At 43.1% G+C, this 21,171-nt stretch overlaps 2 protein-coding genes and 1 long non-coding RNA gene across 14 annotated transcripts in view; 1 reads left to right on the forward strand and 2 right to left on the reverse strand.

The window, feature by feature from the left end:
* Positions 1-12,163, forward strand: part of CAMSAP1 (calmodulin regulated spectrin associated protein 1) — a 32,560-nt gene extending 20,397 nt beyond the window's left edge. For both annotated transcript variants that reach the window (XM_035341221.1, XM_035341220.1), the window contains 13 exons: positions 2,351-2,492; positions 2,811-2,950; positions 3,046-3,142; positions 3,586-3,763; positions 4,023-4,117; positions 4,577-4,661; positions 5,036-7,472; positions 8,283-8,419; positions 8,503-8,711; positions 8,807-8,909; positions 9,276-9,391; positions 9,609-9,727; positions 9,998-12,163. In XM_035341221.1, coding sequence (XP_035197112.1) covers positions 2,351-2,492; positions 2,811-2,950; positions 3,046-3,142; positions 3,586-3,763; positions 4,023-4,117; positions 4,577-4,661; positions 5,036-7,472; positions 8,283-8,419; positions 8,503-8,711; positions 8,807-8,909; positions 9,276-9,391; positions 9,609-9,727; positions 9,998-10,300 — 4,161 coding nt within the window. In that variant the 3' untranslated portion in view covers positions 10,301-12,163. The remainder of the gene's footprint in view (positions 1-2,350; positions 2,493-2,810; positions 2,951-3,045; positions 3,143-3,585; positions 3,764-4,022; positions 4,118-4,576; positions 4,662-5,035; positions 7,473-8,282; positions 8,420-8,502; positions 8,712-8,806; positions 8,910-9,275; positions 9,392-9,608; positions 9,728-9,997) is intronic.
* Positions 12,164-16,553: 4,390 nt separating this feature from the next.
* LOC118175246 lies at positions 16,554-18,056 on the reverse strand. The gene is made up of 2 exons (XR_004754921.1): positions 17,117-18,056; positions 16,554-17,077 (listed from the first exon to the last, which is right to left on the reverse strand). It is a non-coding gene; the product is annotated as an uncharacterized LOC118175246 (long non-coding RNA).
* A 1,837-nt stretch (positions 18,057-19,893) lies between these two features.
* Positions 19,894-21,171, reverse strand: part of KCNT1 (potassium sodium-activated channel subfamily T member 1) — a 65,373-nt gene continuing 64,095 nt past the window's right edge. For all 11 annotated transcript variants that reach the window (XM_035341223.1, XM_035341225.1, XM_035341224.1 and 8 more), the window contains 2 exons: positions 20,175-20,259; positions 19,894-20,074 (listed from right to left, as the gene is read on the reverse strand). In XM_035341223.1, coding sequence (XP_035197114.1) covers positions 19,954-20,074; positions 20,175-20,259 — 206 coding nt within the window. In that variant the 3' untranslated portion in view covers positions 19,894-19,953. The remainder of the gene's footprint in view (positions 20,075-20,174; positions 20,260-21,171) is intronic.

Consider the following 21,171-nt stretch of genomic DNA (forward strand, 5'->3'; position numbering starts at 1 on the left):
ACCTGCTGGCTAATTAAACCTGCACCAGAGCCCTGTCTCCCAGCCTCATTTAATGACTCGTGACAGTGTAATGAAGTGTTGCCCTAGTGCTTATCCCTTAGGCTTGTGTGTGCCCAAAGATCACATCTGTCCTGGAGGTCTACGTTTGACAGCAATTCTAAGAAGCTGCATGGATGATGTTTTGTTTGAGGAGACAACTGGGTGAGAGTAGAAGAGATAGGAGTGGAATTGACTTGCACAATACCATTGAGCAAGCTGGTGGTAAAGGAAGGAATAAATAGAAGTCATCTCACTGCTAGTTCAGTACCCCTTCGTTTATCCTGGTTTAGTGATGATTTTGTAGTCTCCTTAGTAGTTCTTACGCTGTGCCACCTCTCCCCTATTTTTTTATTTCTTTTGTGATTTTTTTTTTCTTAACATATATAGTTATCTCTTTTTGGTTCAGTAGCAGCTGTTTTTGTACTTCAATGCATACAATTGCCATTTATTTAATAAATAAACAAATCTCAAACCTCAGAATGTTCAGAAAAATTTAAAATTGTCAGTGTAAAAGACTGAATGGTTAAGAGAATTTAGTAGGGCAAAAAATAATCAAATTAAAAAAAAAACAAACACCTTGATATTGTGTGTTTTCACCAAAGCTTAAATAAAGAAGAGATACTTAAAAATTTTAGGTTTTATTTCTCAGTATTGATTATGGTTGGTTTAAATTCCATTTAAACCTTTTGGAAAGAAAATGTTTTTACTTTAAATAGAGGAGCAACTAACATTTAAAAAGAAATCTCTGAAGTTTGTCTTTTCATTTGCTTACTTGGACTAAGTGGATAAATGATGAACCTTTTAAGCTAACCAGATCACCTTAGTGTGCATACTTATTTTATCAGACTTCATGACGGCTTTTCCAGTGCATAATGGATGTTGCTAATGCATTTGATTTGTTTCGTGCTTGAATAACCGCCATCGTGTATCTCACTGTTTCTTTTTGCGTAAGCCTGATCTGATGCATGCCATATCGCACTGCATGCTGGAACCAGTGGAATATGCTCGTGTGGTACAGTATGATTCCCATTCCATTACGTATCTGTGGAGTGCTCTAGGCTGGGGAAAAAGATAATTTGCACCTGGTAAACGGAGAGGAAAAAGAGCATTAGCATATAGACGTGGCTTTTAGAGATACTTGCCAGGGAAACTTAACGTAACATGTTTATGTATGTGGAAAGTAAGTAAGTGAAACAGGTTCTGACTACTCTGATTATAAGTGACCTTCATTCTTTTGAATAGATTTTTTTTCTCAGCCTGTGCCATCCTCAATTGACGCATATGAATGAGTGTGTGTGTGTACAGAGAGCTCCCCCAGGTTGTCTTGGAAAGTGTATAATACCATGGGTAAAATCAAATTTTGTTCTGATCATTAAGTACACGCTCCGTATTGGCTACTGCACTGGCCTAACAGATAGCTATGTAGCGTAGTAGATGTTAAGTGATGTTGATGCCCTACAGTGTAAAAGGAGTGTTTCCCAACACTGGAAAGGAAAACACTTCTCTAGGCTATGTAGTGTATGGTTCTTCTGCTTGCCGCATCATTTTGCTGCTGGGACTTGGACACAGCCTTCTAGTCTAGCATGTAGATCCTTCGTTAAATATCAACATTAAAACTTCTTGCAAAAATTGCAAGAAGCAAGCTAAGATTTGTTCCTTAGCTGGTTGGCTTTAGCTACTCATCAGGTATGCTCAAAGGGGGTAGATGGCAGAAGAATTTGATGTTGATCTGGAGTGAAATTGAGGAGAGTTTTGCCATTGATTTTAAAAGGTCACCTTGCTGTTGCAGAGCATTCTTGGAAAAAGCCATGGTTTTCTGCTTTGCACATAAGTATTGTATACTGGCTTGCCAGATATTCTGCATCTCTCCAAGAAAACTTTGCTCTCTGTGGATGTGATGGCAAGTCTGGATGTGGGTGACGTGAGAAATCGCTAGCTCATCTTAATTTCTTTTCCCCAAAGCTTTAAGCGTTTACGTGTAGTTAGCTGTGTCTCTTTCTCTGGATCTGCTGCATTCATGCATCTGTGTGGAAGGGTTTTGACTTAAATTGCTTGTAATGAATTAAAATGTGTGTATGAAGCAAAGAATTCAGCAGCACGGATTGCTTCCAGATAAGAGGAGAATGTTTAAAGAGGAAGCACCGTATTCTTCTGAATTGGCTCTCATTGAGAGAAGAGTATAATATAACCTTGTACACTGTTCTTGACTTAGATAAAGCAAAATGCTGTAAAGGATCCACCATAAAGAGTTTACAGTACAACAATTCCTGTTTTCCTAGGCATCACATGAACGCTAGTTTTCTTTTTTTAGGTGCGTTACCGAAGAGACCATCTTTCAAGCAGGCAATTACCTTACTTTCCTTTGCTTGAAGACTTGATGAAGGATGGTAGCGATGGTGCTGCTCTTTTAGCTGTGATACACTATTATTGTCCAGAGCAAATGAAACTGGATGGTATGTAATAAAGGGTTCTTAAATAAATAAGTATTCTGAAGTCTTTGGAAGTTGAACTAGAAATGCATTACCAAATAAAAAAGGAGCACATCTATTAGGTGGTGATCTATACCAAATTAGTCGGGTTACATATGAGATCTGCATAAAATCAATGCATTAAAAAGCAAACACCTTTTTGATTTCTGATCTAGAATTGAATCTAGATTGAAAATGGTATATAAGCATTCTGAAGTTCCTGTACAGAATATTTCTGTTAGTGGTAGATGGAGGGTTAATTCACCGGGATAGTGTCAAAACTTTTCTTTCTCACCTTTCTAGATATTTGTTTGAAGGAGGTAACGTCAATTGCAGACAGCCTATATAATATTCAACTTTTGAGAGAATTCTCAAATGAGTATCTAAACAAATGCTTTTATCTCACATTGGAGGACATGCTATACGCTCCTTTGGTTTTAAAGGTAAGAAACATAATAAAGGATAAACTTCTAAATAAAACAAAGGTAAATCATTAGCATGTATTTTGTTATTGTGACGTGTACTTCTTTTTTTCTAGCCTAACGTCATGGTATTCATTGCGGAACTCTTCTGGTGGTTTGAGAATGTCAAACCAGACTTCGTACAACCGAGAGATATTCAGGAAATAAAAGATGGTAAGTTTTTAATGTTTCATAAATATTAGCATGTTATTTAAAAATATTTACATTATAATGAAACTGTTGCACAGAGATGTTTCCTTTATAGTTTTGTTTCTCCTTGAGCCTCCTGCTGGCTGGGGGTTCTTTGAAAGCAGTAAAAATGGAAGCAAGGTTAGTCCTAGATCCACTTGTGGTTTGAGTTCTAAATTTTGCAATGAGATAGGCAGAATAGATAGATTTTTTTTTTTTTTTTTCTCTAAACCCACTAATTATTTACTTCCTTTCCATTAAGTTCATGGTAAGATATGTATTTTAAATGCAGGTTATTATTTCAGGATTCATTTTAGTTTTGTTGTCGAGTTTTCACTCAAATGTACTGCAATGTGAAAAGTTCTTTTTCTGTTTTGTTATTTCTATGGTTAGTAGAAGTTGCATTAACGTTATAAATATGTGCACAGTTAAAACAGTGTTGCAGCAGAAGAGCAGTCGTCCACCTGTTCCTATTTCCAATGCAACCAAGCGAAGTTTCATGGCTAGCCCTGCTAGTACAACTCCAGCAGACTTGCATCCCACAGCTCAGGCAGGTTCTGAAGCTTGCAGCAGATACTACCTGCACCCTGAAGAACCTGACTACCTGTAAGTTTGTTTTCATGTTTAGATTAATCTTCTAATTTATGCTTCCGTTTGAGTAACATAGGAATTTTTGCTGCTAAATGTTTAGGTTACTTCTTTAACCTTAGGTAACTTCTTTAACATTAGAGTTAATGATGCGATCTTGTGTTTTTGAGGAGGAAAAGGGTTACCTTTTACCAGTGTATCTTCTCCTACTGTATCGCTTTCTTCTTGTTATAGAAAAAAAATCTTGTACTAACAAGTTGTTGCTTTTCTGAATTAGTGGCAAAGGAGGAAGCCCTGCCTTTAGCCCTTCCCATCCACTGCTCCCTTTGAGACAAAAACAACAAAAATCTTTACAGGGAGAAGACAGCCCTGGTAAGTCTACCTTGAATTTACATTTCAACAGACAATGACTATTCCTGTCAGTATAGTAACGAATGAAAAAGGATATTTTCTAAATAAAGAGAAAAAAAATATTTTGGTAGTATTTTTATACAGACACAGTTACAATTTGTGTATTGTTTTCTATGTTGGTTCTTTCTGTGTGTTTTCAAATTATTTGAATTTTAGCAAATTAAACACTTCCATGCTTGGAAACCCAAAAGTTGTGTATGTGTATAAAAATATATATATAGGGATGTGTGTATATACGTGTGCACACGCATTGTGTCACTTTTCATTGTATTAGGCTTTTATTTTATTTGAACATTCCAGCAAATCTGTTTTCTGCTGCCATCTCTTGGTGGAACAGTGTGTTATGTTTGCTATAAAAGAAAACGGAACTCCTATTTGAAAGACAGTTTCTAAAACATTAACTGTTTAAAAATATTTCAGGTCATCGGCATCGTTCTAATTCTCTGACCCGTGTCGATGGGCAGCCACGAGGTTCAGTTCTTGCATGGCCGGAGAAGAAACCCAGGTAATGGGTGCTTTTAAGTATTACAATGCTGTTTAATGGAAGGATACTCCATACTGTGACAATTTCATTGTAGTAATGTGGTATCACTTCCTGGATTTAGACTTGCTTTTTTTTTCTTTGAAAAAAAAAAAAATCTCCATTTTCACAGATGTCTGGATGTAGGTTTTGAACTGAAGATACGTTAAACATGATTTTCATTAAGCACTGATGAAAATTTAAGTATCTGAAGTTGCTATCTACTGTTGCTGGTGACTTTTTCTGCTGGTTACATTTTTTAAATGGAGCAAAAATTTTAGCTGTGTTTATTATAGTCCTTAATTCAATAACTTGTAACTTCTCGTACATAAGCATTGGTATGTTCTTCTCTTTTCTAGGCCTCTGTCTCAGCCTACACCATTTGCTCTTCATCATTCTGCCAGTACTGATGTGGACCCTGGATCTGGTGATAGCATTAGTCTGGCTAGATCAATCAGCAAAGACAGTCTTGCTTCAAATATTGTTAATGTAACTCCCAAAAACCAGCCCCATCCTCCATCAATGAAAACCAACGGGAAGAGCTTGCTGAACAATGTTGAAATTGAGGATGAAGACGAAGAGCTTATTGCAATAATCAAATCTGAAGAAAGGCCAAACCGTGGTGACCTTGAATTGCAGAACGCGTCAGCCAGGGTACCTAGCATAGTTGCGACAGCATGGTCTCCAAAAATAAATAGCGAGACTTTAGAAAGCAAACCGGACAGTTTTTACTTGGAGCCCTTAATGCCTGCAGTTCTAAAACCAGCAAAGGAAAAGCAGATAATCAATAAAGAGGATGAATGTGGGGAGGGGAAACAAAGGAGTTTTATAACAAAGAGATTAAATGAGGGACACTTACCTTTGATCCGCAAGAAAACAAGCAGCGGTCACGGTGACCATGATCTCAATAGGACTTTTACTCCAATTTCTAGTTCGGATTTCACTTCAGTTGCAGACTCTGGTACTGCAGATTCAGTAGCACTGGTGGAGGCAGGGTTAGAGGCTTCCAGACCTTTGGCTAGTAGCAGTTTAGATCCTTCTGTTCAGGATCAACCTACTGGGGGATTTTTTCTTCATGCTGCTAAATCTGATGATGACATAGCAAGTAAAGTCAACGTAAGTTACGTGAAAAGTCTTAATTCGCATGTTCCAGATACTACGTGGGCTATGGTGAGACAGGACTCTGATTCAGATCTCTTAGACATAGAAGACACTGAACAGGACTTGGTAGTCATAGATGACCATCCTATAGTCGCTAAATACATAGGTGAGGAAGAGTCTGCAAAATTGCAAGAAGATATGAAGGTAAAAGAACATGAAGATAAAGACGATGCAAGTGGACGTTCCAGCCCTTGTCTGAGTACAATTTCTCAAGTTAGCAGTGTGTCGATGGCTAGTGGGAGTGTCCGAATGACCAATTTCGCAGAACGAAAGCTTCAGAGGCTTAATAGCTACGAAACAAAGTCCAGCACAAGTAGTTCACAAAAGACCACGCCAGATGGGTCAGAAAGTTGTCCAGCACCACTGACCACGTGGAAACAGAAGCGAGAGCAAAGCCCCAACAGGCAAAATAAAGATAATGTTAATCTTTTAGCTTCTGAATTGGTGCAGCTTCATATGCAGTTGGAAGAGAAACGAAGAGCAATAGAAGCTCAGAAGAAGAAGATGGAAGCCTTATCAGCGAGGCAGCGACTAAAATTGGGCAAGGCAGCTTTCTTGCATGTTGTTAAAAAAGGGAAATCTCCTGATGTTCCACAACCGCTTAAACCAGAACATTTTCCAAAAGAATATCCTCGGCACAATGGTGAAGATTTGGATGAAGTCTCTTTGGGTTCCAAATCTGAGGAGTTTTTTGTGAAGGAGGAGGAGAGAGAAGAAATGCTGAACGATGCTCAAGAAGTGGCAAAAGTAAAAATGCAAGAAAGCATAGCTTTTGTTGAGCAACACAAACCTAAAGACTCTGCTGCTATACATGAATTGGAAAAAAGTAAAATTATTTCTGCTGCCCTCCTAGAAGACAGTGTTACAGAAGTAGATATTAATGAATGTGATCTTTCTATTGAAAAACTTAATGAAACAATCAGCACACTTCAGCAGGCTATATTAAAGATTTCTCAGCAACAGGAACTACTTATGAAATCTCCAACAGTGCCATCGCCAGGAACCAGAAGTAACGCTCAGGACCAAAAGGTAAAACCATCGATTCATTTTGTTGAGCCCCTCTCACCAACTGGAATGAACAATCTTCGTAAGCCACCTCGATTTGGTCAAGGAAGGAGTCCTCGATCGGGAAGACCATCTGATTTGAAAGTCCCTAAGGAGAGGCAACAAAATTCAGCACGTGTTAAAACTCCAACGCAAAGTCTAGAAACCTTACCACATTTAAGACCGTTTCCATCCAATAGCTTGTCAAAGACACCAACAGAAATAAGCTTGGAAAATAGTCCTGATCAGGGAAGTGTTTCTCAAGAAAAGTGTTTCTTTGATACCTATAGACTTCACGATGAGAGTAATCAACGGGCACTTGTTCTCTCCACCTCCAAAGATGAAAATATCATTTCGGAAATGAGCAAGGAGGTGAATAACAGCTTCAAAGAAACAGGGTTGAATTCCTCTGATGGCTCAGGAAAAGAAAACGTCCCAGTGGATGAGCCACTGAGAAGCAAGGCTAATCTCATCGAAGTAGATTTGTCTGACTTAAAAGCTCCAGATGAAGGAGAACTTGAGAACCAGGATAGCTCTGCAGATATAATTAGTGAAGGTGATCAGAAGTCTGGTGTGGGGTTTTTCTTCAAGGTAAATATGTTACCTTTGTATGTTTTGTTATTTGTACACGTTTGTCCAGCATTAGATGTTTTTTCCCACTTCATTCTTGCATCTTCTGAGTATGTTTTGGTTGCAATACTATCACTTAAAAATGCATTTGAAAAGAGTTGCTTGCAGAGGAAAAAACTCTGGCTTGGGAAAAGGCTTGTTAAGCTCTTGTTTTTAGAGTCTGGTGGTATTCTGTATGTTATTGGGTTGGATGTTTTTTACATAGCACTTGTCCTAGTCCAGCACCAGTATCAAAACTTTTAGTGTCTTTATTTGTGCTTAGCAATGATTACTGTAAATATCTACGATGTGCTGACGTGACATTTCTTTTTAAATTTCTGGTTCAAAAAAGTCCAGGTAGGCAGTGTCAACCTTGGTGAATTTGACTTCTAATTTTGTGTAGTGTGATTCACATTGAATGACTTAAAGGTCATCATTTACGCTGGGGTTATTTATGCTCTATCCTAGGCAACTTTGTAGTTTCATGATACTTTGCAGTTTAATGAGGTCTTGTGCTGGGTAAGCATAATTAAAGCAAGTCAGAGTAAGATGAGACCATATTTTCTTTTCTTCTCATGGAGTTAAAGGAAAGCTTCATGTCAAAGTTCTCCTAAGCACTAAAAAATTCAAGGTGTTTTTCTTATGCTTGTCAATTCTAAAAATAAGGATTTCCAAAAGCATTAGCTTATGCTTTCCTAAAAATCTTTCAGGAATCCTCAGCAATTTTGTGATGTCCAGTTCAATGCATTTTCTCGTATTCTTTAAAGCCTTCTATCTTTATGAATCTTGCAGGACGAACAAAAAGCAGAAGATGAGTTGGCAAAAAAACGTGCAGCGTTCCTTTTAAAACAGCAGCGCAAAGCTGAGGAGGCTCGCATTCGGAAACAGCAGCTGGAGGCTGAAGTTGAGCAAAAAAGAGATGAAGCTCGGTAATAACATGTGGAAAGGAATACTACATCTCCTCTTTAAGATGAGGAAAAATTTTGTGTTAAACATTGTGTTTGTTTTTCAGTCGCAAAGCTGAGGAAGACCGAATACGCAAGGAAGAAGAGAAAGCTCGTAGAGAACTGATCAAGCAAGAATATCTAAGGAAAAAACAGCAACAAATCTTGGAGGAGCAGGGACTTGGAAAGCCCAAATCAAAGCCCAAGAAGCCCAGGCCAAAGTCGGTCCATCGTGAAGAATCTTACAGTGATTCAGGGACAAAGTGCTCTTCCACCCGTAAGAATTTTTAGTTGTTTGTTCTCAGTGAGTCTACAAAACTGCAAATCTTGCTTTAACAAAATGTGTTTCACATTTTACCTTCTGTTTTGCAGCTGATAATTTAAGCAGTGCTCAGTCTGGTTCCAGTCTTTCTTTGGCCTCAGCAGCAACAACCGAACCTGAAAGTGTTCATTCTGGTGGCACGCCATCTCAGAGGTAAAGATATTTGAAAACAAATAAATGGAAGTTAAGCCTCTGTGATGAAATAGTGTTGGGATTCAGTGTTGTTTACTTCAGTTTGCTCTCATAGAGACACAGCAGTAATTTGGTGAATTCATGTTTTATTTCATGTGTCTGCCAAGTTTGATGGTCTGTACAAACTTGACGTTTTGTTCTGCTTTTTCCTAAAAGAATCATAAATTTTTGCCTCCTTAATCTGGCAGGAAAAGTCTGATAATTCTGGGGGGGAGGAGGAACAATAGTCTGTTCATTCAGGGCTAGTGACAATTTAAGATGTGACAGATGTGACAGGGGGTTGGAACTTGGCGTATCATAATTATTTTCCCTGTCACTCCCCGACAGAGTTGAATCGATGGAGTCCTTACCAATACTGAGCAGAAATCCTAGCAGAAACACAGAAAGAGACTGGGAGAACGCTTCAACAGCATCTTCCATTGCTTCAGTGGCAGAATACACAGGTTACTATTGGAGTGTTTGTTATGAATAGCAGGTCGTTAAATTTCTGATATATTTGGTGTGATTTGATACTTTAGGGAAGTTGTCAAGCCTAATTTGTTCTGTTTAATATCTAAAAGTAAGTTACTGGAGAAAAATGATTACTTTTTTATACCTCTGATGAAAGAAAATGTTCATAAGCGTTGGGCAAATGAAGTTTACTGATCTATCTTCCTTTAGGTCCAAAGTTATTTAAGGAACCCAGCAGCAAATCAAACAAACCGATTATTCACAACGCTATATCTCATTGCTGTCTTGCTGGAAAAGTGAATGAGCCACATAAGAACTCAATATTAGAGGTAAGCAATAAAATATAAAATCATCAATGCACTCACAGTAAATTTTGTCTGCAGTGCTCCCTTCATAATCCTACTGGTGCACTGCAGTGAACACCATTCCCCCAAATGTACCTGTGAAATGAGGAATGTTGTCAGTAACTGTCTAGTGTTTCAAAAAAAAACCCTTAACACTTATTTATCTATATGTGAAAGCTGAAAGCTGGGCATGAGGTGAGATTTTTCACTGAACAATCTTGTGTGTGTGTGTTCGCTTATTTATTTTTAATGCAGGAACTTGAAAAATGCGATGCCAACCACTACATCATTTTGTTCCGTGATGCTGGCTGCCAGTTCAGAGCACTTTATTGCTACTATCCTGACACTGAGGAAATCTACAAGCTGACAGGAACTGGGCCAAAGAGCATCACCAAGAAAATGATTGACAAACTTTATAAATACAGTTCAGATAGAAAACAGTTTAATGTAATTCCAGCCAAAACCATGTCTGTCAGCGTGGATGCTCTTACTATTCATAACCACTTGTGGCAAGCCAAGCGACCTGCAGTGCCAAAGAAGACTCAGACTCGCAAATGACACTGAGTTCTTGGGGAGAAGGTTGCTGAGTGGGACTGCAGCTAAGGAAGACATTTCCCTACAGTTTGGTATGAAATGTGCAGAACCATAAACATTTTTTAAGAAGCTTCTCAACAGAAACCATGGATGCAAGTTATTAAGAATGAAGGAACATTGTCGGTGTTTTTTACAAGTGATAAATCTGCTGTTACACCCAACGCTAACTACTGTGGCTTTCAACTGATGAGGGACTGTGCATGTAGCAAGATCTTTAACAAGTGGATTTCCTTTTACTTGAAGCTTTTCATCGGTACAAATTGGGAGTTTAGTTCTGTTTCCTCCCCGCCTCATTCCCTCCTCCTTCCTGTCATTCTTAAAGTTGGCAAGCTCTGAACTTCAGTAGAAGATTGAACAGATCTTGGGTGAAGTGTTTTGGGTTTGGTTTGTTTTTTTAAACAGTCTTTAGGGAAATCTTCCTTTCAGACCCTTTTGAGGAACTGTTTAATACTTCAAATTGTTGTACTGTATCTACTGCCAACGCAAGTCCAGCTCTCAGATTTCTGAAAAAAGCCCCAACTTGTGCTGCTCAGAACAGTTTTACTTGCAGTATCTGTTTAGGATAAGCATTGCAAGGATTGCAAAAGCCAGTCTTTTTTTAGAAATATAAAAAAAAATAAAAAATTGTTCGCAAATTTAAAGATTTCTGGAATACAATCATGAAGAGGCATACAGGTGCTACTGGCTGGAACATGCCTGACTGAAATTTGAGGCAAGCTGAATGGAGCACAGTTGTTATCGATTTCAGTTTCAGGTAGTGTCCTAAAGATTTGTTTGCTTTAATAAAAATGGATTCTGGTAGGTATAGAACATTTCCACTCTGAGCACGCTAATCCTGTATGATGGTGCACTTAATGATCACAAATTTTAATGTTTTTATTACATCATGAAATGTAATTCTACTTTCTTTGTCCTGTCTTTCTTCTGAATGAGCAGCATGCTCTAAAATGAAGAGTGTGTATGTTTTTTATTTTGGGTGATATATTAATATATTATTGATTTGTTTTTCTCATTTAAAAGCAATTTTTAAACAGAGACATTTGCATTTGTTTCAAAAGCCCAAATAAGTCGAATGGCTTGGATTTCTTTTCATGTTGAAATATTAAATCTTGAGTTATGACCTTAAAGATCTTTGTGTTTCAGCAGATTAAATTTTTGTCTGTGGTAACAGGGTATATTTGCAGTTCAGTTCCATTTAAAAAGAAAAATTCCCCTTTCCGTTTTTTGCCCGGGCTGGACTTCTGAGTAGCTTTCGGTAGCTATTTGATAACTTAATCTGCTAACGTGCGACTGCTCCGCCCACTTGGACACTGCTACCTGAGGGTCGTGGAGGTTCGTAACTTTGGTTTGCACATGTTTACTTTTATTTGAAGTGTTACTTGAAAATACCTGTTCGGTGCGGAAGGCACTACACCAATCCTGGAGATGAACTGAGCTCTGAAGTACAATACAGTGTAATTATTAAACCTAGAGAGTAATGGAAGTTGCAACGCGTTATGTACATAAGGAGAAAATAGGGTACGTAATAAAGTGCTGACTAACTAGATAGAGCCAAGTGAAGGTCTTCCATTGCGGTCTCTCCATTTTTTCCCCCCTCCAGTACTTCTTGACTAGGCTGCTGCAACTTTGTAAATTATGTTAGATAGTTTGCTGCTTGTAAATAATTAAAGGCTTTATGGTTTCTAAAGTGCTAAGTATTAAACACCATCGTGTGTGTAACTTTTGTTACCGTGCTTTTCATGCTTGTGCTTTATTTCTCACTGTTTGATATTATATACCATATTTATTTTATGAAAGCACTGAAATTTAATAAAAATCATTAACTGATTTCCTTTTTATTTCATGTGTACCTTTGTTGTTGTGACACTTCATCCCGTCAAAAAACTAACATGCTTTAAAGATGTGCTATTCTCTGTTTAGTTACGCTCTTGGAAAGCTTCACCTGCAAGTAGCTCCAATAACTTAGCATAAACAAAAGCTTCATTCTCCTGACCCTGATTGAAATGTGCAAGAATTTGACCACAAGGCTTTCAGAAAATTGGAAATTTATTTGATAGTCTTTTTAAGGATTTATTTTATCAGTCCACAGGCTCTTGAACCTGGCTGGTAGGTTTTCTTTGATCTCTTCGGTATCCAGGTAGTGCCAGAACTTCAGAAGCACCAAGGGAATGTATTTTGCCAGACTTCTCGGTGTTAGCTTGCTTGTGACTTTTAAAGGCAAGTTGCCTGAATAAGCTGGCGATTTAATCATCATAATGCATCTAGATTGGTTGCACAAAAAATCAAGTTTTCATTCTCAAAGCTATAGATTTTTCCAATGTAGAAATAATTTTCTGTAACCGACTTTTTTTTTTTTTTCATACAAAAATAGTTCTTGTAGTTTTTCAAAAAAAATTAACATGATTTTTTTTAGTCTTCTGTAGTTCATGCAGACTGAAATCTTGCTGCTCACCTGAAGGACTGGACTAGAAAAGGTTGTGGCACCTCCAGTGCCCTGGGTCTCGTTGTGCTAGGTCATGTCCTTACTCTCCCTGCTGCAGTGTGGTTTCATGTACTGCTGGGAGCAACAGGAGGCAGCGTCTGCTCGGAGAGGGAGAGGAGCCGGGAGCGCTTCCTCCGTAGGCAGCATCTAGTTCTGAGGATCACAGGGGAAGGAGAGAAGAGATTGAGTTGTCTGACACATACGTAGTCTGCAGAGCACAGCTACCAAAAAGTGTTAATCCTTAATAACTTGGTAAGGAAGATGGTGCATTAATTCAGTGCAGAAGGCAGGGAGCTTGTTGGCAAAGAACATAACCTTGACTTCGTGGGTGTGTGTGCAGAGCAACGTGCAGCTTTGTGTAGGCAAACAGGCCGTGGTTTATAGAGGGGAGAATAATTCATGGACTTAAAAACGTTTTGCACAATCCGTGGCTATAAATGTCAAATGTGTTCAGTGTCAGGCTGGGGTAAAATGTGAGTGCAGGACCACGACTATTTTTGTTAGCATTTTTTATGTTAAGTTTACCAAATTCTGAATGTGTAGGGTTTTTCATTGTTTCTAGTGAAATCGCTCGTAATTTAAATGTCACTTTAAATGACTGAACTCCTTCCCAGGAGCTTTGGTGGGAGAGGAGGACGGGAGCTGGGATGCAGCTGTGGTACCAGCTTCTGCCTCCTGACAGGCAAAGGGAAATAAATGGCAACAGCTTTCTGAAAGCAAGTGGCTGCTTTCCCTGCACCTTCAGAGACTTCTGTAGCGCTCCCTGGACAGGGACCGCAGCTCCCTCGCTGTATTGCCCCTGAGCTCAGCACAGAGAGCAGCAGTGTGGATCTGTCCTTTGACCTCTCAATTTCTTACTTGTTTTTTAATAATAAATACAAGAATGTACATCTTTAAAGTGCTTTTAAGTGCAACTTCTTTTTTTCAAGCTTCCATACTTCAGTGTGCTGTGTATTTATTTACAGGTACCGTTTTGCTTCTGTGGTTAATGTGTCTGTGTCTCATCTTCATCATGCTCCCTGGTTCAAGCAAGAATAATCCCAGCTTTGAAAATATTTACTCGTCTTGAAAACCTTCATACAGTTCAACACTATGCTGTGTTATCAGGAAGGTTGAGCACACAGAAATAAACCTGCCTTTCCTCCCTGTTGCCCTAGGGAGGTAGGAGTACCCGACCTGCTCATCCCTTGGGAATAAATGCCTGCGACCGATGCTTTGGGGGCAGAGCAAGGGCAGAGAAACGTGATTGAGTTCTCAGGACCTGAATTTTCCTTTCAACTCTGACACAAGTGGCAGTACAAAACACCCAACGATCCCCTACCAGCACCACTTCTTAAACAAACGCAGCACACAGGATACGGCATCTTTCCTCTGAACCTCCTGCCCTTGGGGCTGGGTTTCCAGCGTACTTCCTGACAACAGCATCGCACCCGGGCTCTTATTTCTTCAGTCTTAAATCAGAACAACCAACCTCTCCCTATGGTTACGTGTGAAGCTGCTATTCACGCTACGCTTACCTAATTAAGCAGCTCTATTATTTAGAGTTTTACGTTCATTTTTAGCAGTTCAGTGAGACGCGGGTGGCCGGGGTCTCCCCGGGTGGTTGAAGGGTGATGGTGGGGAGAAGCTGCCAGGCACTAAGTGGCACTAAGTGGCACTAAGTGGCACTGCGTGTCTGCAGGGGATTTAGCGGGCAAGGTGGCAGGCAGTAGCTGAACTCCAGGAGCAGAGGCGAAGCTGATTTTCTGTGGCACTCAAAGGGCACCGCTCAACACGACGTGCAAAGAGGGTGTTTGGGGACTGGTTTCGTACCCCTTTTATGCTGTGTTACCCGTGCAGGACTGAGAAATCTGGGAGGTTTTGTGGGGGAGGTGCATGGTGTGAGTGCTTCTAAAAACTTTTATATAACGCTCTTCAGGACAGTTTGAAGTAATTTGAGGTATTCCTGTGGTTGATGAGTATATTTTTTAGATGTCTAAAAATGCATCTTTCAGTACATTAAAGCCAAAAGAACTGAATTCTTGTTCTCGCCTCCGTCGATCAGATGTTCTTTTGTTGAATCATATCTGCACATTTATATATTTATGAAGAATGAGTATTAAAAACGGGAGAAAAATGTTGAATTCATCTCACCTTTAATTTTTTCTTGTGTTACACACTCGTTACGAGACCTAAATTTTCTGTGGATGGCAATCCTGATCCTGGCTTTAGTTTTAATACGTTCTTGCAGCACCCAGGGGCGAGGATGTGACAAGAGCCTACAAGGTTCTCCCTCAGGCAGCCGTCAGCGCTCACGACACGAAGGCAATTTAATCCCAATTTAATCCCCCTCTGTCGTGGGCTTCAGAAACGCCGAGATGAAAACAGTGAGCCTCGCCTTGTGGCCTGACAGACACGAATGACACCCAGGCTTTCTCTCAGGCACACTCTCAGGGCAAATTCACCAGAAGAACGGGACTCGGATTTTGTGAGTTGCGAGAGGAACGCTCGTGTAACAAAACGTGAGTACCTTGAGCTCACCGCAGCTGAAATTTTGGTGTTTTCTTTAGATCGCCGCTCAGAGCACGCCCCTTGTTTGTCCTAAAATAAATCAACTTCCAAATTACATCTCGGTGCTGAAATGCTGGCTTATACAGTAACAACTGATAAATTCTCTCAACTTGTTCAGAAATAACGTTTATTATAATGGGGGAAAAAAAACTGGGGAAAGCTTCTTAAACTGATGTGTGCAGCAGGGATGATTAAAAATTCAATATACAGCACTTGTTAAATTCAGATGAGCCCCTTGAAAGAATGGTTTGAAGCTTAGAGAAACCCCAGAATTACCACAGCATTACATGAAAATCTTACTGAAGAAGGAACTTAATTCCTTTGGATGTATGTCTTTCAGGGAATAACTCTATTAAAACTGAATTTACACTAAAGTGGAAAATCCTTCATGGTTTCAGTTTGCCTTCTGCTTCTCGATAACGTACCATTATTTTTTCTTTCTAATGTACGTTTTAGTGCTCTAGATTTTCCTTGTCTGAAAGAAGTTTTCAGCATTAATCTAATTTTCCTCAACTATGGCAAAGTTTTGAAATTAATTTGGGTTAACGTGGCAGTATTGTTTCCTCTTCTCCTCCTTCTGTGCCTGTTGCTGTGGGACGTGAAGCGAGACGAGGAACTGCAGAGCCGAGAGCGGCGGGCAGGCCGAGGAGCGCGGTGCTCGGGAGAGCTCCCACCCCACGCTGGAAAAGGCAGAAGCAATGAAGTTCAAAGCTTCTTCGTGATCTGGAGTCCTTCGAAACGCAGCTCCTGGTGCTTCCCAGCTGGAACAACGGGGGAGCAAAGTGGGCACCAGCAGGACACCACCCCCATGGGATTGCTCGCCTGGGCTGCATTGGTGCTGGTGGAAACAACTCCGGGCACCAGCTCCTCTGCTGGTTGTAACCATCACAGTGCAGCTGTGCTGGAAGCCATTTTACCACCTTTTGTTTAAAGGCAGCAATTAAAGATGTAATTTTTACAGGGAGCTGCAGTCCTGCTCTCCTCCTTGACGAGGAAGAGTTCACAACAGCGACTTGATGGCTTTGCTGAATTTCTCCTTTGTGTGTGTTTGTTAATCCTCAAATTATCTTCAGTATTTGTGTCTTTATAGTAGCAAATAAAAATATGGTAATTTTTGCAGTATTTTTTCTAGAATGTCTTTAAAAAAATAAAAATCCGAAGCCACCAGACAAGACAGCAGTTTCTATTGTTGCTGCATGCAGCGCTTTTATTTCGATTTGTCTTTACAGAAATGTGAAGCATCTTCACAATAATCGTACAAAAACATCTCCAGTTGGCTGTCTACAGTGCATCCCAGAAGAACATGTCACAAAATTAGGTCTCAGAGAGGGAAAGAGGTGATTTTTATCTGCCATGGCTGATAAAAACCCATGCACGAGCTGACCTTGAGAGATGACAGGTCCCTCACTCGGGAAATAAAAACGTGTTTATATAGGCTGAAGTAAAAAGGGGGTTAACAGGGGATAAATATATCCTACCAGTTGTTGGAATACTTGGTTTTGCTTTAATGCATGATATATGGATTTAGTCCATATTTAGAGGATGAAGCTGTTAGTGGACGTGTAACATGCAACGGGGTCGTTTGCCAGTAAACCTGAAGTATTGCACCCACCCGGCTCCCGCCTGTTCCTGTGTTCCCATGGCCTTTTGTGTCTGCGTCGAAGCACAGATATTTCCTTCCGAAAGTTACATTTTTCTAAGTTTATTCCCTAGCACTGGGAGCAATAGCAGGGCATTTCCTCTCCCACAGGAGCTGCAGGAGGGACGAGCTGCCCTGGGGTGCCCGCGGTGCTCCAGGGACCTTGGGTGGCCCCAGGATTTAGGATTGCTTTCTGACACCCCAGGTGGGGTAAAGCCCCACATCCACAGCCAAATACAGCGCATGTGTTCGGTTTTTATTTCCAGCTGGCCTTTATCCAAAACTGTGCCACCTGTGACAGCCTGCAGGGACTGGGCTGGCTGTTCCCAGGCTGATCCCTCGGAACATTGCAACGGATAGTTAAGCCATTTTTTTTTTGCTAGGTAAACAGGAAAAAAATGAGAATAGCCTCCTGATTTTTATATATATATATAACATATATATATATATAGTATTGTGGTGAGTTATGGCTTAGCCACTGGGTTGAAGCAAAACTAGCATGCGGTCACACCGTGCACCCTACCTCCTGCTTCTTGCTGCTTCTGCAGCACCCGCCGCACACCAGAGCACACAAACCCCACCGAAGGGTGGGAATTCATCAGCGCTTGCCCCTCTACGACAGCCCTTTTATAAGCAGAAACAACTCTTTTTGATGCATCAGTGTTTCCAGGACCGTTACAAAAATAAATATTCTTGTTTTTTACATTAGTCTTGTAACCGAGTCTAAAGAATTAGAAAAAATTAAACATTTGTTCTCAGACTTGCATTGACCACAGGTAAGTATCTACAGGATTTTTTTTAAACATCCCATTAGAATGTCAGCTATAAATTTACACCATAGAAATAATGTATGCAAAATGAGTAGGATTTATACACGCAGCTTTTTCTCTTTAAATACACGTATTTATACATTAAACAGAAGCATCGGCGGCACACCGGTGCAGCGAGGCCGGCTGTCTCGGCACGCTCACGAAGCCCCTGCAGCCCCCCCCCGCCGTGCTAGGAGGGTTTTAGGAGGGTTGACGTGGCTGAGCCTGGGGTCGTGGGGCTGCGGGTGCCCCATGCAGCTCCGCTGAGCTGACCGGGGGCGTTTGGCCCCGCATACACTGCAATGGGGCCGGGCCGGGCCCTTCGAGGGGGGCCGCACGTGGAGCATCACATCACCCACACCGCCTTTTGGTTCCGCAGCTCTGCTTTGCTCCGCTATCCCCATGGCTAAGCAGGGCTGGAAACTCTTCGGGCTCTTCCCTGGGCTCACCCGACCGCGCCGCTTCTGGTGGCTCGCGTGGCGCAGCCCCCTCGTGCTCCTGTCCCCCAGCTGCTCTCGCTGTTCCGCCTGCAAAAACTTTTCTTTTTCAGATTTTTTGGCATGACAAGGTACAAATGGAAATAAATAAAACGTGTTTGCCAGAGCTAACAAGATAAAAAATAGTTACAAACAAACAAACAAAAAAATGTGAAAAGCATCAGACATGGTTCTGTTTGTGCCCACAGCTAAGTGCAGGGGAAAGGGCCTGGCTGCAGGTCGTGCAGGGCCTCGTGGCCAGCAAACCAGCAAAGATCAGGGTTACAAAAAGACCAAGCCCAGAGCCCGTCCAACCGTCGGCCTGCAGAAGCCGTGCTGACTACCAGCTGGCCCTTTGTTTTCCTCCCAAATGCCTCTAACAGCATCCACGGGACTGGACTTTTCCTCCTGTTTCAGGTGCCACAAAGGTCTGTCCTGTCTCAACCCACTCTGTGAGGTGCCGCAGTTTTTAACAGGTTTTTGTAAACAGCTTTTATGGTGTGTCATGGAGAAGGACCGGCAGATGGTAACGGCAAAATCCCACCCGCCTGGCAGCGTCTGGGATGCTGCCGGGATGGCATGGCCACATTGTGCTTTACAGGCTTCTCATACCAAAAAAAAAAAAAAAAATTAAAAAAAATCATATTTAAGTTTTAACATATGAATGTAAAAGTATATAAAGTTACCGACTCAGTTATTTACTTGGCAGTCAAAGGAAACCTTTACACATCGACATTGTAAAGTGTGCAAAAATAGATGGAAAACACCTCTCGTGTTCTGCCGCAGAGGTCTGTGCCGCTCAGCCGGGGCGGGCGGGCGGCAGCACGGTGCACGGCGAGGCCGGGCTGTGCGTCCACGCACCGCCACCGCGGGCAGGAGCCGCTGGCACGCGGGGTCTGGGTCGGGTACAAACAGCACTGCGAGGAGCCGGGAAGGGGGCGAGGGGAAGGGGCAGCATGTGGGCACGTCCCTGCCTTCGGTGCCTTTGGTGCTGAGCCCCAGGAGCGGTGGCCGGTCCCTGTGCGCGGTGCCAAGAGCCACCGCGTCACCCGGTGTGGCAGCCGCTGGAGCCAGGGTTTGGCTACTCCTGGGCACATGCGACAAGGCCAGTGGCAGACGTCTGGCACGGCTTTGGGTCCGTTTTTTGTCTTTTTGGTGTGGTTTGGTTTCTGGAGATGCCGCCAGGGCACTGCAAGGGCTGCACTATCCTGTCCCCAGCACCGCTGCGCAGCTCCCGGCAGCACCCAGCAAGCCGACAGAGATAACACTGGGGTGAAAGAGCCACATTTTGGGTATCCCTCGGGGATGTCTGGCAAAAGAGGAGCAGGATGAGCACAGCGTGGCTTCTCTTGCATCAGCGGTGCCCCCAAAATTGCAGACGACCTGCATCCTCCTGCTGAGCAGCCTCAGTTGTGGTTTCAGACACATCCCGCCAGCACCAGCGAAGACGTTCTCACTAGTTGCGGTATTCATAGAAAATGTTAAAAACACCCACACTGGGTGACTGCCGGCTGTCTGTCTGCCCATCTGTCCCATCCCTCTGGGGCATGTCACAGCCAGGCTGGGCATCTCCCAGCCCCAGCACAGGGCAGCAGCCTTCCTTCCTTCCTTCCTTCCTTCCTTCCCTTCCCTTCCCTTTGTCCCCGGCCCCGGGGGTGTGCTCAGAGCTGGGTCTCGTCCCGTGTCTCGGGGTTGCAGGGGCCCAGCTTGTTGCTGCAGCTGCTCTTGCGGCTGTGCCCGTCGTTGGCCACGTGCGCCAGCGGGTCCGAGCGGATCAGGTACCTGCGGGGCAGAAACCGGGCACGCTGCAGGGCTGCACCCCAACCCCGCGCAAGGAGACCCCAGTTTGGGGTTGGACTGGGGGTTTGTGGGTGGTACCTACACGATGTCATTGAGCTCCAGCCGCGTGTCCGGGGGCGGGTTGATCAGGACGTAGGACAAGGTGTTCTGGTGGTCGTTCATCTCGTCTGCCAGGGGAGGGAAGGGGATGGTGAGGGCGAGCAGGGCTGGCACCGTGCCCTGGTGGACATGCCAACGGGCACCCCGATGGCTGCCCCAGTGGATGCCCCAGTGGACATCCCAGTGGATACCCAGAGGACAGACAACCTGACAGCTCCCACAGCCCCCTGCAGCACCCCCAGCTCATCGGGGTCGCAGCGGATCCCCAGGACAGCACTCAGGTCCCTTTGCAGGGCCGAGCACCAGGAACACTGCCACCACCTCCTCCCGCGCCCCACAGCCACTCCCCAGCCAGGGGGCTCGCAGGCTCTTCACTTAAACCCCCCCCCCAGGAGAAATAAATAAAGGTGTCTTACCTTGTTTTAGTGCAAAAAAAGGAAAGATGTTAGTTTTGCCGCGTTAGGTACAGCGCAACGCCTCCAAGCACCTGCTCAGGGCAGCTCAACCTCCCCCCCCCCCAGGGCCGCGACAACGGTTTGCCACCTCCGTCCCTCGCTGAACTGCTGAATTTGTCACCCTCCAGCAACAGCGCTAAGCTCAGCCACCGCTCCCTGCTCCTGCCCGGGGGACACCGCCGCCGTGGCGTCTCCCAGCCACCGATGCCCTTCGGGGACGGCCCTAAGGCACGGAGCCGCCGCGACGCCAGCCCGAGCACGCGGGGCCCTTCGCTACCAAACAAGATCATGGGGGGGGGGGGGGGGGGGTTGGGAGCAGGCACCAGGAAGGGGCAGGGGACACAAGTAGCAGCGGGAGCACAGCGAGGGCGTGCGATGGACAGGACGAAGGGGATGGCGGGGGACAGACGGGCGCGGGGGTGGCGGGATGAGCGCGGCGGGACACGGGCTCGCTGCAAGGCTGCTCACTGGGAGGCCGGCACGGGTGGCTCTGTGTGACCCCCCCCCCCACCCCGAGCAGCACTG

The sequence above is a fragment of the Oxyura jamaicensis genome, chromosome 17 (assembly GCF_011077185.1).
Source record: "Oxyura jamaicensis isolate SHBP4307 breed ruddy duck chromosome 17, BPBGC_Ojam_1.0, whole genome shotgun sequence".
NCBI lineage: Eukaryota > Metazoa > Chordata > Aves > Anseriformes > Anatidae > Oxyura > Oxyura jamaicensis.